This window comes from Mobula birostris, chromosome 22, assembly GCF_030028105.1.
Source record: "Mobula birostris isolate sMobBir1 chromosome 22, sMobBir1.hap1, whole genome shotgun sequence".
NCBI lineage: Eukaryota > Metazoa > Chordata > Chondrichthyes > Myliobatiformes > Myliobatidae > Mobula > Mobula birostris.
Genome location: NC_092391.1, coordinates 19877595 through 19894935, shown reverse-complemented (window position 1 = coordinate 19894935; position 17341 = coordinate 19877595). Strand labels below are relative to the sequence as shown.

The 17341-nt window shown below is 43.4% G+C and overlaps 1 protein-coding gene across 2 annotated transcripts in view; it reads left to right on the top strand.

Moving 5' to 3' along the window:
- The window catches only part of slc27a4 (solute carrier family 27 member 4), a 68728-nt gene that overhangs the window by 32405 nt on the left and 18982 nt on the right, over positions 1–17341 (top strand). For both annotated transcript variants that reach the window (XM_072240233.1, XM_072240232.1), the window contains exons 4-6: positions 10049–10210; positions 12873–12942; positions 17227–17318. In XM_072240233.1, coding sequence (XP_072096334.1) covers positions 10049–10210; positions 12873–12942; positions 17227–17318 — 324 coding nt within the window. The remainder of the gene's footprint in view (positions 1–10048; positions 10211–12872; positions 12943–17226; positions 17319–17341) is intronic.

Genomic DNA, 17341 nt, shown 5'->3' with positions numbered 1-17341 from the left:
GTAAAGGGAAGGGAGTGGGCAGTAGGCCAGGTTGATGAAATGCAGAGCTTTGGACTGAGGTAGGGGAGAGGGCAAAAGGTCAAAAATTTAAGATGTTGATCAATTAGGTGAGTCGGCAATGAACGTGAGTGGGAATGACGCCCTAAACAATTTAGAAAGCACAGAATCTGAGAATCAAACTTTCATGTGAGCAAGTGAATGCTGTGATTTACTGTTGTGACCTGTCTGCCTGTCACATACTAAAATAATGGCCACACTCTTTGATAGCTCTGTCTGATAGCTTTTAAACAAAACTTGTCCGATTGCATTCTTGTGGTTTGTTTGGGTGGATGAACAGGCTGAGGAGTATGGTTCCCTGACAGCTGAATTGGACTTGACATTTCCTTCCTGGTTTGGAGCAGTTTATGTGCTCTCTCATTATGATTTGCAAACAGCAGTTCAATTTTCCTCTGGGGCTGTCCTGCCCCTGTTATGGTTTTCTTTCTGTTTTGTTTGGCTAATCTAATTGTTGTCACACCCTATTTCTACCACTGAATGGTTGGTGCTGTGTATTGAATATTTAAGTTGTATTTGAGCAAGTGTGTGTGAGAGAGTGACAGCAACCTCCCACACCACCAATGGAGGCCTCATATTCAAATATATTTAAATATGATGCCTCCATCATCAGGGTCGACAGTGGAAGTTGCATCCTGGCTGTCTAGATACGCAAGCCAGGGCAGTAAAATACAGGGAGCAAGCAGTTGTCCGTGTTGCATGGTCCCCCTCTCCATGCATCTGATGAACCAAAAGGAACGGCACAGACCGGTACAGTTTGGCGCCAGTCAGCGTTGACCTCAACGTAGGACAGCCTTAGGACTCCAGCTCCGGATCTTTTTCTCCTTGGGGGTTTACTCCCGAAGTCTTCCCCATGAGTGGGTATAGCCGCCAGACAGCGGAAGTTTGAGATCAAAGTTTTCCTTCTCCTACATGAGCTGACAAGCCCCATCTGCCTGAAGCAACTGGTCTTAAGGTGCCAGTAACCTGCCTTTGCTCCTTCTGCTGCCAGTAGAAACGGTTCCGCCGAGCTTAGTAGCAAAGCCACACTTGAAGATCAGGAGCTGGACTTGGTTGTCAGAGACTATTTGAGTTAGATTATGAGAACACTCAGTCCTCATTTATTGTCATTTAGAAATGCATGCATGCATTAAGAAATGATACAATGTTCCTCCAGAGTGATATCACAGAAAAACAGGACAAACCAAAGACTGACATTGACAGAACCACATAATTATAACATATAGTTACAGCAGTGCAAAGCAATAGCATAATTTGATAAAGAACCAGACCATGGGCACGGTAAAAAAAAACTCAAAGTCCCGATGGACTCCCGAGTCCCCGATATCAGGCGGCAAAAGGGAGAAACTCTCTGCCATAAACCTCCAGGCACCGACAACTGCCGATGCATTGGAAGCACCCAACAATAGCTGACACTTGAGTTCGTCCATCCGAAAACTTCGAGCCTCTGACCAGCCCCACCGACACTGCCTCCCGAGCGCCATCCTCTGCCGAGCGCCTTCGACCTCGTCCCGGCCGCCGAAACAAGCAAAGCCGAGGATTCGGGGCCTTCTCCTCCGGAGATTCCGGACCACACAGTAGCAGCGGCAGCGAAGCGGGCATTTCAGAAGTTTCTCCAGATGTTCCTCCGTACTCTCACGTCTGTCTCCATCAAATCAGAATTGTGCACGATACCTTACTTGACAGATTACAGATGTCATTCCCCGGATGGCCACGCGCGCTGTGTCACGTCGCCATCCTCTGCTCTTCCTCTATTGGGAGCATTTAATAGGTAGTGGGAGCTTATCCTCACTACCACTTCTGGTTATAACAACCTTAAGGAACCATAAAGAATATATATATTCTTGTTTGTTTAAATAATTAATGACACTTTCTATACGTTATCACGCTACAATGTGATATGTGCGCACCTCACGTAAAGTGAACCCGAAGTTCGACCTGCACTTGGAACTCCTGTGTCTTCCTTTGAATTAATTTAATGTTTTGAAATTACAAAGCATAACAGTTGGGATCTACCTTAACTGTTGTCTGTCTATCCCTATGCTGGAGCAAAAGGCTTTAGTGAGCTGAGGAAAATGTACGGAGAAGAGCAACTGAAATAAGAAGGGAGTTGGGGGATGAAACCAACAAGTGGAGGCATTTCTTATTCACTTTCAGAAATGGATGTTGCTAGGAGGACCACTTCAGAGGATATTTAAAAGTCCACTTCATTTCAGTTACAAAGGGAGCAGTCCTGATGAGGATTCATTCACTAAAGAACATAGTGTACCTGATGGGTTTTTTTGACAATACAATATTTTTGTTGTCACCAGAATTGTGGAAAGCCTTTTAATTTCCCTAGTCGGATGTCTTTCATTGATTCTGTTGTAGTTACTATTTTATTCATAGTAGTCATAGTCATAGTCATACTTTATTGATCCTGTTACAGTTGCACCATAAATAATTAAATAGTAATAAAACCATAAATAGTTAAATAGTAATATGTAAATTATGCCAGGAAATAAGTCCAGGACCAGCCTATTGGCTCAGGGTGTCTGACCCTCCAAGGGAGGAGTTGTAAAGTTTGATGGCCACAGGCAGGAATGACTTCCTATGATGCTCTGTGTTGCATCTCAGTGAAATGAGTCTCTGGCTGAATGTACTCCTGTGCCCACCCAGTACATTATGTAGTGGATGGGAGACATTGTCCAAGATGGCATGCAACTTGGACAGCATCCTCTTTTCAGACACCACCGTCAGAGAGTCCGGTTCCATCCCCACAACATCACCGGCCTTAATCTATTGTATAGATTTGTTGGGTATGTCAACAAAAAAATGAATCTCAGGGTGGTATATGACATGCATGTACTTTGATAATAACATTTACTTTTGAGTTTTGAACTTTAATTCCTGGTTTACTAACTTTACCAAATTTACTTGGAAATTAGTTTGTCTCTCTGTCTAGATACTAGTCAAGTTACTTAGCCACAAGGTTATTGAACAGTGAGACGGATTACAAGTTACTGTTCATGGGCCCTGTTATCGGAATGAGTTGTCTTTAATCTCAGAGGGGTCAATTACTTTACTGAAAGAGCAGTATTTTTAGTTTGAAACACTGGGAAGTTTTTCAGAGAACAGTACAGGAACTACACTTTGGAGAGTGTAATTTTTGTAGCTGAGGCATAAAACTGAAGCCCTGGCTAACCCTCTAGATCCCAAGTGCTCTCCTCTGCAGAAGATGGGAGATGCTTCAAAAGTTCTGGTCACTATTTATTCCACAATCAACATAACTTTTTAAAGTAAAATTGTCAGGTTATCAATGTGATAAGCATAGCATCTTGTTGTGAACAAATTGATTTGCAGCATGGTAGTGTAGTGGTTAGCACAACGCTTTGTAGTACCAGTGACCCGGATTCAATTCCTGCAACTGCCTGTAAAGAATTTGTGCGTTCTTCCCGTGACCGCGTGGGTTTCCTCCGGGTGCTCCAGTTTCCTCCCACAGTCCAAAGACGTACAGGTTGGTAAGTTAATTGGTCATTGTAATTGTCCTGTGATTAGACTAAGATTAAATCCTGGGATTGCTGGGAGGGGCCGGAATAGCCTATTCCATGCTGTATCTCAATGAATAAAATTTTATATTATAGCATTGACTACATTTAGTTCTTTCTTTTTCAATATTTCTATTGATTTCTTACATAAAAGAATACAGAGTACAGTAAGATATATATATATATATATATATATATATATATATATATATATCGATTACAATATATTGGAATCACAAATATAGTTTCATAACCCCATATCCATATACATTAAATTTAAATATAATATTGAAAAGATATACTTTTGTTATACAAAAAAAATCTAAACCCACTACCAGAAAAAAAAACAACTGTTTGGTTAAAAAAAAGAAAAGGAAAAAATCCTTATCATATAATAAAACATATTGTTAGCCAACATCTGTGCTTAATAGCAAATCAAAGATTTTGAAAATAATTCAAAAAAGGTCCCCAGAACGTTAAAAAAAAATCTTGTCTAGGTTCAGAAATTGAACAACGAATCTTCTTTAAACTTAAGCATGACATAACATCGTTTAACCAATGAGTACGAGTAGGCAGCGTGGCATCCTTCCACTTAAGCAACAATGGCCTCCTGGCTGTAAGAGAAATAAAGGCCAAAATATTCAGATCCTGTTTCTCCAAAATAATATCATTTCCCCCAACAATACCAAATAAGGCAGTCAAAGGATTAGGTTTAAAATTTACTTTAAAAAGCACCAATAAATTTTGAAACCCTTCCATCTAATGCATCCATCTAATATTTATGGTATGTTGTCGGGAATGAGAAATATTCCTTTAGACAAAATTAAAAATCTCTGGGAACAAGATTTACAGATTACAGTTTCTGAGGATACTTGGAATGAAATTTTAGAATTGGTTAATACCTCATCGCTTTGTGCCCATCACTCCCTTCTACAATTTAAAGTGGTTCATATGGCCCACACGACTAAAGATAAGCTCTCTCGTTTTTATTCGGATATATCTCCCCATTGTGATAGATGTGACAATGGAGAAGTTTCGCTAATTCATATGTTTTGGACTTGTCCGAGTCTTGAATAATATTGGAAGGAAGTGTTCCAAACTTTTTCGGTGCTTTTTAGACTACATTTAGTTCTAGTCTGCTTCAAAATGTTCTTATTAAAAGGTACAGTGTTTAAACTAAAGTAGAAAAGAAGGAATTTTTTGCATTAATATTAGGAAATGAGTCCAATTTTAATCTTGCATAATAAGTAAAATGTAATAATAAAGGAATTTTGAGTTCTGATTTTTGGCATAGTAATAGAGTACTGTGCAAAAGTTTTACGCACATGTATATATCTATAGGGTGCCTAAGACTTTTGCGCAGTTCTGCACTTGTTAATGTGGAGTGGAGAGCAAGTTTGTATATCTGATGGGAGCAAAGGATGTTGGGAATGGCGAGGGTGGCGCGCCAGGGGAAGGGTGTGAAGCAGGTGGCAGAGGAGGAGTGCCAGGGGTGGGGGGGGGGGTGCAGATGCAGACACACCCAGCCCTGAGACACCAGGCAGGGTCATTTGATTCCAAACAATTGGTTTTTTGATCATCACAGAGCAGTGGTCCCCAACTTCCGGGCCGCGGACCGATACATTGCCGCGAAGAATGCAATGTTGCAGCGGTAGTCGGAGCACATCCAGCACCCGGCTGGGCAGCACCTAATTAATTAGCTTGTTTATTTCGGCTTTTTTCTTAGTGGGTGCATTCTGACTACCGCTGCACCACTGCATTCTTTGCGGCAATGTATAGGTCCGCGGCCCGGAGGTTGGGGGCCACTGATTACAGAATGTCTCTCTGGTGCTTCCCACTCCCTCACCTCTCCCTTCCCCTTTTCCCAACCATGATTCCCCTCTTCCTGCCCCCTTCCCACTCTCAGTCCACAATAGAGACCCGTATCAGAATCAGGTTTATCAACAACCTCTCCTCACTACACATTGCCTCTGTTTGTAAACCAGCCACCTCATCTTCAGCACTATTACCTGCCTTTCCAGTGATACTTCCTGCACTGACATGACTTAGTGGCTCTGTAATTTGTTGTCTTTATTTCAGGGGAAAAATGAAAATCTGAAGTAATAAATATATTAGCATCTGAAAACTTGTGCTTACATTTTGTGTTCCGTATGACCGATGCAGTCTTCGGCTGAGTGTTGTTGATTAATGTAGAAAGAGTGACATTGGATAAGCATGCACCCTGCCTAATCCTTTTGCTGTCACTTGAAAGAAAAATCATCTGAAGTGGAGAATGGGTGTCATAACTACCCTTGGCACGTCGTGGTTGCATCTGGTGCCTCTAACTCAGGTGAAATCGCTGCTAGCGGATCTGGTTGTCCGGTCTGGTTTTGAGAGGGAGTCTTCATTTCGAACCCTCCGGTACTCATGGTGTTGAGATAATTGTCTCTTTTGGGTGTTTATCATGTTACAAAATTCGAGCATTTAATTGAAGGTTTGGTTTTGTGTGGGCTGGGCCAAGATGCCCTAATTAAAGCTGTGTTTGCATAAACTCTCTATGCAGGGTGTAATCTGCCTGAGGAATTGCAAATTAGAAATTGAAGGTCAAATTGCAGGCTACCTCAGCCTCATCCGTGCATACAGTATTTTTGGCTCTTTCTGTCCCTTTGTCTGGTATTCTGCTGAGTGCAGGTTCAGGGACTGGAAGCTTTTCTTTGGGTGGAATATTTTTAGAGGGTAGAACCAAAGGATTTCACAGGAGTGAAGCAAGCTGCTTTGTTCAATCTACTGCCAAAAGATCCTAATCACAGTTGTGAATGGCAGTGTTCTGCAGAGGTCCGCATTGGGACTGTTTTTTCTTACATTATATGTGCTGGCGCGTGGCCAAGTGGTTAAGGTGTCGGTCTAGTAACCTGAAGGTCGCTAGTTCGAGCCTCAGCTGAGGCAGCGTCTTGTGTCCTTGAACAAGGCACTTAACCACACATTGCTCTGTGACGACACCAGTGCCAAGCCGTATTGGCCCTAGTGCCCTTCCCTTGGACAACATCAGTGGCGTGGAGAAGGGAGACTTGCAGCATGGGCAACTGTCGGTCTTCCATACAACCTTGCCCAGGCCTGCGCCCTGGAAACCTTCCAAGGCACAAATCCATGGTCTCACGAGACTTAACAGATGTCTATATATGTTTGTAATTTGGATGACAGAATTGATGGCTTGGTCACCAAGTTTGCGGACGATATGAACATAGGTGGAGGGGCAGGTAGTTTTGAGGAAGTAGAGAGGCTACAGCAGGGCTTTGACAGATTAAGAGAATGGGCAAAGAAATGGCAGATGGAATATAGTGTTGTGAAGTGTATGGTCATGCACTTGGAAGAAGAAATGAAAACGTAGACTATTATCTAAATGAGGAGAAAATTCAAAGATCTGAAGTGCAAAGGGGCTTGGGAGTCCTTGTACAATATTCCCTAACGGTTAATTTGCTGGTCAAGTCAGTGCTGAAATGCAATCTTAGTGTTCATTTTGAGAAGCCTAGAATATAAAAGCAAGGATGTAATGTTGAGGCTTTACAAAGCACTGGTGAGGCCTCACATAGAGTATTGTGAGCAGTTTTGGGCTCCTTATCTAAGAAGGGATCTGCTGATATTGGAGACGGTTCAGAGGATGTTCATGAAAATGATTCTGGGATTGAAAGGCTTGTCACATGAGTAGTGTTTGATTGCTCTGGGCCTGTTTTCACTGGAGTTCAGAAGAATAAGAGGTGATTTCATTAAAACCTATTGACTGGTGAAAGGCTTTGATGGAGTGGATGTGGAGAGGAAGCTTCCTGTGGGGAGAGTAAGACCAGGGGACACAGCTTCAGAATAGAGAGACACTCTTCCAGAAGGGAGATGAGGAGGAATTTATTCAGCCAGGGAGTGGTGAATCTGTGGAATTTGTTGCCACAGGCAGCTGTGGAGGCCAGGTCATTGGGTATATTTAAGGCAGAGGTTGATAGATTCTTGATGAGTCAGGGCATGAAGGGATACGGGGAGAAGGCAGGAGATTGGAGCTGAGAGGGAAAATGGAGGAGCATGATAAAATGGAAGAGTAGACTTAATAGCCTAACTCTGCTTCAACATCCTATGGTCTAATACTAACTGTTTTTATTAGCATCTTGGGCTGCACCTTCATTTGCGGCTCCCATTGGAAGCAGGCTAAACGTGATTCTTTAGTGTATGTAGTGGAATCTGACGATGGCTGTAAAGGCTGCTTGTGAAACCCAGTGGAATTCTTCTGGCCATCAGAAAAAAACTGCCCGTTTAATGTCAGATGCATTCTCCCAGTGTTAACGTGCCTTCAGTTGTATCTCATTGCGGGGAAGGGGTTAAGTTACTGGACAAATATCCAGAGCTCTGGACTTCTGACCTAAAGATATCAGTTTGGAGCTCACCATGGCAGCTGTGGAATTTAGGTTTTTTTAAAGATCCGACAATATTAAGTTGACATAATTGCCTCTTAGCCCAGCCTGTATCACTTGAATATATTCAGTAATTTCTAATTCCAAAATTCTCTGAGATGGAGAATTCCTAAGAATTACAACACTCTGAGAAAAGAAAATCCTCTTGTCTGAAATGGGTGACGCCTTGTTCTGGTACTGTGCCCCTTGCCTTTTCCATTAATACGATGAACTGATAAGCAAGGCTTTGGGCCTAGTCCAGGCCGCTCTGGGTTTTGGATCTGAGGACTCAGTTTGGTTCAGAATGTTGTTTGCTTCAATTGTTTGCATGATTTGGTTTTTTTTCTCTTTCTCTTGTGCATCAGGTGTTGGGCTTTTTTTTCTTTAATTGGGTTCTTTCAGGTTTCTTGACCTGTAAGCAAACAAATCTCAAGGTTGTATAATTTTATGCATTCTTTAATAATAAATGTGCTTTGAATCTTTTGAATTTTAGTTCTAGATACCCCCACCAGGTGAAAAGTCCACTCAGTACCCACCCTGTCAATCCCCTTCTGGACCTTGTAACTTGTCATTTTTTTTCCATACTACAATGAGGAAATGGTCCTCGGTGATGTTTCCACATATCATTTGCCACAAGGGTCTGTAGAGAACAGTGAGAGGGAGGGGGTGAGGAGAGAAAGAATTCTCAACTGTCTTACAGCCATTCCTTTTATCAACTCTGGAAAGAATTTTGACTGCAATTCAAAACATCTTTCAATGTTCTGTTTGCTTAATAACCTCACCTCCTCCGGGAGCTGGAATGTTGGCTGCCAGCCATCCAATCCCACAGTAAGATGGCTGACATATCAATTCTTTTCTTGTTTGCTGTTTATTGAAGATAAAGCACATTATAATGAATCAGAGAAACTGATAAAGCAAGGTAATATAACTTCACTTCCAAAAAACTCATCTTTTGCAAGATGATCTATTGCCATTACGTGGGTTAGTTTAAATGTTTTTACTGTTCTACGTTGCTGTGGAATGCCCGACATGCTTTACCACACTAAGGACATTGTTTAACAATGCAAGTGGTAGCTGATGAAAGATGCAGGAATGTGTTTCTCCACTTCAAGTATAGAGCATACAGGAGGTTTCAGAGATCCAGTCATCACAGTTGCATACAGATCCACATTCCGTTGTAGTTTTTGACACCCTCTGACTGCTGCCTTGCGTGTCACTTTGAGATGCACGAACAGCACTCCTGCCTTCCAAGCAGGGTGTGAGTGGGTTCAAGTCTCACTCCGAAGGTTTGGGCCTGTAATCCAGATTTACGACACTTGATTGCTGCACTGGTTGAGGTGCCAGTTTTCAGAAACAGCATTAAACTGAGGTACTTTATGCCCTCAAGCATGACTCTAAATAATCGCGCAACGCTAATCTAGAGTGAAGAAGGGAGTTTATTCACTGGCGACCTGAGCTGTATTTTAGTTCTGGCCTAATTTTGACACTCAACTAATGGGTGTGTAATCCTCACTGCAATGTGTATGGTAGCTTGCCATGCACAAACTAACACCTTTTTTTTTCCATCAGAATGTCAAAAAAGACTAGAATCTGGGGGAAAGTACAGAATACTTGGAGCTCAGTAAGCCAAGGAGCACCTAGCGGGTGCAAAAGGTTTTGAGTCGAGGCTGCACATCAGGACCCTGAAGGAATAATCCTGGTGTATGGTCTCGGCCCGAGTTGTTAATGTTTACCTTTAGTCTCCACGGATACAGCTTCTGAGTTCTTGCAGTGTTGCTTTTTTGTTCCTATTTCTGTCAATTTGTTTCAAAGATATTTCAGTGATGATAAATTATTAAGGACATCCAAGGTTGGGAAGCACTAAAGAGGTGAATTTATGCTTTTGCTTCAGTTGTTGCCTAGCAGTTGTTACTCAGAGTGGAACTTAAACAGCCAAAGGAGCTGGGCTTCACCACATTCTCTGCCGGTCCATGTCTAGGAGTGAGACGGTCGTAGAGACCATGGATCGGAAGAAGGATGGGTGCCATTGAAATGATGACTATTGTTTTTGAACAGCCTTGCAGGAAATCCACCAAACCCTGGGGAAATCCATGCAGTTGTATTGCTCTGGAGAATGGAACTTCAGCGAGATGCTCCCAGGCACCGTAAACCTCGACCAATTTCTGGAAGCCTCACCGTCAGATCCTCCTGCCCCTCTCCCGAACCGAGGATTTACAGGTACAAATGTGCTAAATATGAAAGGCAGCGAGGCCCACTGGGTTACCAGTTGACCCCACACATGCAGTAACTCTGAATCCTTGTGTATCACACTATACGCTCCAACCTTAATCATTTCCCAATAAAGTATCCCTCTGATTTTCGATTAAGACTTAAGTTCAGTTTAAAATACTGTGAATTCTAGATCTCACCATCCCGAATTCTGAGTTTTAATAGGTTTCAATAGGTACATTTAATGTCAGACAAATGTTTATGATATACATCCTGAAATTCTTTCTCTTCGCAAACAGCCACAAAACAGAGGGGTGCCCCAAAGAATGAATGACAGTTAAACCCCAAAGTCCCCCCAATTCCCCCCCACGCATAAGCTGCAACAAAGCAGCGATACTCCCCCCACCAGTAAAAAGTATCAGCAACCCCACCAAGCACTCAAACGTGCAGCAAAGCATCAATAAAGACACAGACTTGCAGTACCCCAAAGACTACTCGTTCACCTGGTAATTTGACATACCACAAGTTCTCTCTCTCTCCCCCTAATAAGGGAAAAAGAGGTGTCCCCATTTCACAGTGAGAGGGGAGACATAACCAAAGAACCATTTGTGTGGGGTGGTCTATCAAGCTAGGAACATGCACAACCCTCACTGGCTTGATATCAGCAAATTGTGATGACTCAGGCCGCTGCAGTGGTCCTCGATTCTCCAAGGCAAGGAACCATACCCAAATTTGCAACCTCACACCAGCCTTGTGATGTATGGAGTGTTACGCCCCTGGTGAAGGGGCTTGTCGCGTTCATTCAGGTGCAGCTCCCTTCCCTTCTTCCATTTGGTCCCCCGCCAGACACTCAGCTCTCTCACGTAGCTGCATTGGACAGTGGCCGTACTTTTACCGGGGGGAAGGGGGGCTATGAGGGGAGCTGGTGGCCCTCATATCCCATGAGATAGGAACATGCCTGTCCTCGTATGTGAAGTCAGCTCTGACGGACTGGGCAGATACGGTCAACAGTGAGGTCCGGTGGCCAGGAAGGCTGCTCTGCAGCATTTTGTGGAGAGTGAATGAGGGAGCACAGAAGCAGACTTGGTCATCCACTACAACCAATGAAGACCCAGTTGTGACAACTATTCGTACCACCAGACCCAGACTTCCGAGGCCGAGAGAGTGGAACTGCCCCACTGCGATGGCTTTTCCACTTTAAAAACCCTCCCATAGAGGTTTCAAAACTGTCATGTTCAGATAGACATGGACTGATTCAGGATAGTCAGCATGGCTTCATGTGTAGTAGGTCATGCCTAACCAATCTTATAGAGTTCTTCGAGGAAGTTACCAGGAAAGTGGATGAAGGTGAGGCAGTGGATGTTGTCTACATGGACTTCAGCAAGGCATTTGACAAGTCCTGCATAGGAGGCTGGTCAAAAAGGTTCAGTCACTCGGCATTCAGGATGAGGTAGTAAATTGGATTAGACATTAGCTTTGTGGGTGAAGCCAGAGAGTGGTAGTAGAGGGTTGCCTCTCTGACTGGAGGCCTGTAGCTAGTGGTGTGCCGCAGGAATCGGTGCTGGGTCCGTTGTTGTTTGTCAACTGTATGGATGATCTGGATGATAATGTAGTTAACTGTGTTAGGAAATTTGCAGGTGACACCAAGATTAGGGGGTGTAGTGGACAGCGAGGAAGATTATCATGGCTTTTAGAGGAATTTGCATCAGCTGGAAGAATGGGCTGAAAAATGAGAGATGGAATTTAATGCAGACAAGTGCGAGGTTTTGCACTTCGGTGGGACCAACCTGGGTAGGTCTTACACAGTGAAGGATAGGGCACTAAAGAGTGTAGTAGAACAAAGGGATATGGGAATACAGGTCCATAATTAGTTTAAAGTGACATCACAAGTAGATGGGGTCATAATGAAAGCTTTGGGTACATTGGCCTTCATAAATCAATGTATTGCATACAGGAGATGGGATGTTATGTTGAAGTTGTAGAAGACATTGGTGAGGCCTAATTTGGAGTACTGTGTCACCTACCTACAGGAAACATGTAAACAAGGTTGAAAGAGTGCAGAGAAAATTTACAAGGATGTTGCCGAGTCTGGAGGACCTGAGTTATAAGGAAATATTGAATGGGTTAGGACTGTATTGATTAGAACGTAGAAGATTGAGAGGAGATTTGGTAGAGGTATGCAAAATTACAAGGGGTATAGATAGGGCTAATGGGAGCAGGCTTTTTCCACTGAGGTTGGGTGGGACTACAATCAGAGGTCATGGGTTTAAGGGTGAAGGGTGAAAAGTTTAAGGGGAGCATGTGGGGAAACTTCTTCACTCAGAGGATTGTGGGAGTGTGAAATGAGCTGCCAGCACGAGTGGTCCATGCAAGCTCAATTTTAATGTTTAAGAGAAGTTTGGAAAGGTACGTGGACAGCAGGGGTATGGAGGGCTATGGTCCTGGTGCACGTCGATGGGAGTAGGCAGTTGACTAGACAGGCCAAAGGGCCTTTTTTCTGCACTGTACTGCTCTATGACTCTATATGATGGCTAACCAATCACAGGAATCTCTTGTTCTGTCTAACCTAATGGTACAAACTGTCACTTAAGACGTACAATTGGTTTATTCACATTACTGTCAGAGAAGCTAACTATTCCTTTCCGTACAAATGTGTACTGCTTTGTTGCAGATCGATTGTTTTACATTTATACTTCAGGAACGACGGGGATGCCGAAGGCAGCCATTGTTGTCCACAGCAGGTAAGGACCCATGTGTCGTGAATGTCAAAAGCCCCTGAGCCCACTTTTTGTCACTTGACTCGCTCAATCTAACACCCCAGTCACAACCGAACATCATTAATTCTTTGACCCTTGTGTTCAAAAATGTGAGAGGTCTGTTTTAAAATACAACACAGTGTTAACATTTCAGACTTAATGTTGGAGTCGTGTTTTCAATAAGAGGCTTAACCAGAGTTTCATCTGCCCTCCTAGTTGGACATAACAACCAGTAATTGACAAATCAAGGAATTTTCGTTCAATTACGGTTATCCCTCAACTAGCATCACTAGGAAACTGACCAACTGGGAGTTTCCATCTTTACTATACATCAGAGCTTGCAGTACACATATCACCTTCTACACGTCTCCGTATTAGCACAGTCACCACACCTCTGAAGCACTTCATTGCTCTTTATTAAGGTACACATTCAAAAACGGCCAAAACTTTGCCGTAGAAATCCAATATTGCCGAATCTGCAATTCACAAAACATTGCCATCATGTCCAGGTCTGATGCATGACCACAGTAGCAAGTAATGTTCTGGGGTTCAAGTTTTGCAACCATTTGCAAACAAAGTCAACAGAAGTTAAGTATATGCAGTGGTGCCCTCCACTCTTTAGAAGGTTGCAAGTGTAGTGGATCATTTGCTCAGCTTGTTGGCGAGCAATTCTTGCAGAAGAATCCTTGCGGAAGCGCTCGGTTTACCTTCTGGAGATGCAAGTTTGCAGGATAGCCTGTCCTGTCCTTGGCCGTGGTCATTTTGAGATGGTCTGTCTGGTTAAGCGGATACTTGGAACACACGGGGCTCAGTTGACTTCCGGTCTGTGCTGTGTTCGCTGACCACCCCTTGTGTCTTGACTTTGGGAGGGGAAATTCACAAAGATTTCAGCCAGTGTAGCAGGTATGGGTATCCATTTTATTGGGCTGCTGTGCAACAATTGAACCTGTTGCTCTGTTGGCTATGGGTCAGCCATCAAAGGATTGTTGGAGACCAGAAAAATTGTGCATAGGCCAGAAATGACCTGTGGGAGCAGTAGGGACTCTGTATTCTTCAATAATTATTTGCGGTTCAAATTCCCTTTCCGATTGTGTCTTCTTTTCACTGCTTGTTGCCCTCGTTCTCTTCCTTTTCTGACAGGGAGAACAGATGATCAAACCTGAGTCACTGTCAGCTGTCCATGTTTTCTTTCCCACCCCCCATCTCTCTGGATACTGTGCCAGACTCTCAACAGGAGGCAGAGAGAAGTCTGTTGCTGATGAGTCAGTGGAGAGCCCTGAATGTGGGCACGTGGAGAGGTTTGACAAACTCTGTTCTTTATGGCTTGCTGAAATAGTTTGCCACCTGTTGACTCGAAGATCTCTGCCAGTTCCCTCCTGCTGTCTTCTCACTTTGGGATCTGATGATAACAGCACTCTTTATTTAAATAATACCTTTAACATAATGAAACGTCTCAAGGCTTTTCAAAGGAATGTCAGTTATCAAGTGACACAACACAGAACCAAGTTGGCAACACCAGCCATTATGTGTCCATTTTCATACTAATGCTACATGAAGCCATTTTTATTCTTCTCTATCTCCCAGAATGTATACTAAGGGCAGTATTAACCCACCAGCCCACATACATTTGGGAAATGGAGAAAACCAGAGCACATGGACGTCACAGAGAATTTGAAAACGCCACACAGACAGCACCAGGCTCCAAGCTGCATGCAGATATGTGAGGGCCGATGACAGATAGCTTCCTCGAAACGTTGCATTGCAGGGTGTGTCTTAAAGGGGATAAAAAAAAAAGAGTGGAAAGGCTCAGAGAGTGAAGTCCAGAGGTTTGGCCGTGAATCAATGGCAGAGTGGTTCATTTTAGGTTTGAGAAGAGGACAGAATTAGGGAGAGACATTTGAGAGGGTGGGAGGAGATTATCCTCTCTACTGTATGATATCTAAGTAGACATTGAACCCCTAAACCCTACCTCATTACTTTTTTCCACTACTTATTTTAACTTAACTATTTAATTAATATATGTGTGTGTGTGTGTGTGTGTGTGTGTGTATGTATATATATATATATATAAAATATACAGTAATTCAATTTTTTTCTCTATTTTATTGTACTGCTGCCGTAAAGTTAACAAATTTCATGACATGCCGGTGATATTAAACCTGATTCTGATTACGAAGACTATAAGACATGGGAGCAGAATTAGGCCATTCAGCCCATTGAGTCTGCTGCACCTTTCATCACAGCTGATTTATTATCCCCCTCAACCCCGTTCTCCTGCCTTCTCCCTGATGCCCGTACTAATGAAGATCCCATCAACCAACACTTTAAATAAACCCAATGACTTGTCCACCACAGCCGCCTGTGGCAATGAGTTCCCAGGTTCCCCACTCTCTGGGTAAAGAAATTCCTCCTCATCAGATCTAAAGGGACATTCTTGTATTCTGAAGCTGTGCCCTCTGGTCCTAGGCTTCACCATTGTAAGAAACATCAATGTCCACATCTGCTCTATTTAGGCCTTTCAGCATTCAGGAGGAAGGAATGGGGCTAAGGAGGGATTTATAAAAGAATGTGTGCAAAATTTAGAAATCAAGGTGTTGGTTGAGTGTTGTAGCCAAGTACATGTGTGATGAGTGAATGAGAGTGAGGGTCGGGACAGGTGCAGCAGAGTTTTGGAAGATCCCTAAATTTTCAAAGAGAATGAGGAAAGTTCCGCTGAATGCCATTGGCAAATGACAAAGGCACGAGAGAGGTTTTCATCAGCAGACAAGCTTGGACAAGATGGAGCAAGGCCGTATGGTGGTAGGCCTCGGTGATTTATAAGTGGTCTGAAGCTTGTTTAAGCTTTAAGTGTGACTTTGTTTGTGAACAGATGGCAAAGTAAAGGACGGAACTGTTGGTGAAGGAGTGCTGTTTTCTTTAATACATTAGCATATTATGACCTGAATTTCCTCAGGTTTTGTTAATGGGATTGGGGGTTTATACCATATGCTTGTTTGCGTAGTATTTGGAATTGGTGAAAAGGGGGGGGAGCAGAAGGAGGATAGAACAGTATAACACAAGAATTGGCCATTCAGCGCATAGTGATGCCAAATTAAACTGAACCCCTCTGCCTGCACATGGTCCATATCCCTCCATTCCCTAGTCTGTTTGTTTTAATATATTTTAAACATCTGCCTCAGCCACCTCCCTGGTAGCCTGCTGCAGGCACCTCCCAAGTTCCGTATAAATAAAATAGAACTTGCCTCACAAGTCTCCTTTAAATTCCACCAACTGCCCCCAACATCCACCTTAAAGCTGAATCGTCTGATATTTGACATTTTTACCCTGGGGGAAAGGGCTCTGACTACCTACCTTATCTCTGCCTCTCTTAATTCTGTATCTTTCTGTCAGGCTGCCCTTTAGCCCCTGAAGCCTGAAGCTCCAGAGACAACGATCCAGCAGGGAGTATTTAACACGGCTCGTGTTATGGAAGTAGATAGGATTAGCCTTGAGGCTGTTGAGATGGATGTTTTGGTGCTTTAAATGAGAGGCAAGTTCATGGAGTGCCACATATTGTGCAGGGGTGCTCAAACTGTAAAGCAGAGGGACACAACAGGCTCCATAGCCTTAGGAATATTGAAGTGCTGGCGGGGAAGAAGTTGTGTCCTTTTTTTTTTCTTTCCAGCTGTGGAAACAGCTGGCATGTGATGTAATTCCCAGGGAACAACTGCACAAAATTGAGGTTGCCACTCCCACAGCACCATTTGCCATTTTTTAAGTTTATGGAGCCTGATGTCAAACATGTTTCCATAAAGCAGCCGATTTCTGCACAACAACCTTCCACAATTTTTCATTTTTCTTGTGTTTTTTTCTCTGTGAGGAGGAGGATTTGTGGGTTGATGTACCTGTTCTGTTTTTATTTTCATCTTTTGTGCAGGCGAGGGGGCGGTTTGGGGGTCGCTAATCGTGCTGCCGTTCTTTACCTGGTTTCGTGGCTATCTGGAGAAGAAGTATTTCAGAGTTGTCCACCTTGATAATAAATGAATGTTTGAACAACACTGTCTCGGTCTTGGAGTGAAGGCTTGGCGTAGATGATGGGCTCAGATTTTCTCCTTTAACACGCTGCCAAAGCTGACGCCTCATCTCGCAGGTTCTCGGTCATTCCATCGCTCTGGCCTGGCTTGACCTGGTTGTCGCAGCCAACCCAGCGCACCAGGAATGGCTCGGCGATACCTGAAAGCTCTGGCTTTGGAGAAGTTGAGTGATGTGTGGAAATCTTTCTTTTCCCAGATATTACCGGATGGCAGCTTTGGTCTACTACGGTTATCGTATGCGCACTGATGACATTGTCTATGACTGTTTGCCTCTCTATCACTCTGCAGGTAATCTGGCTGGGAGTTGTGGG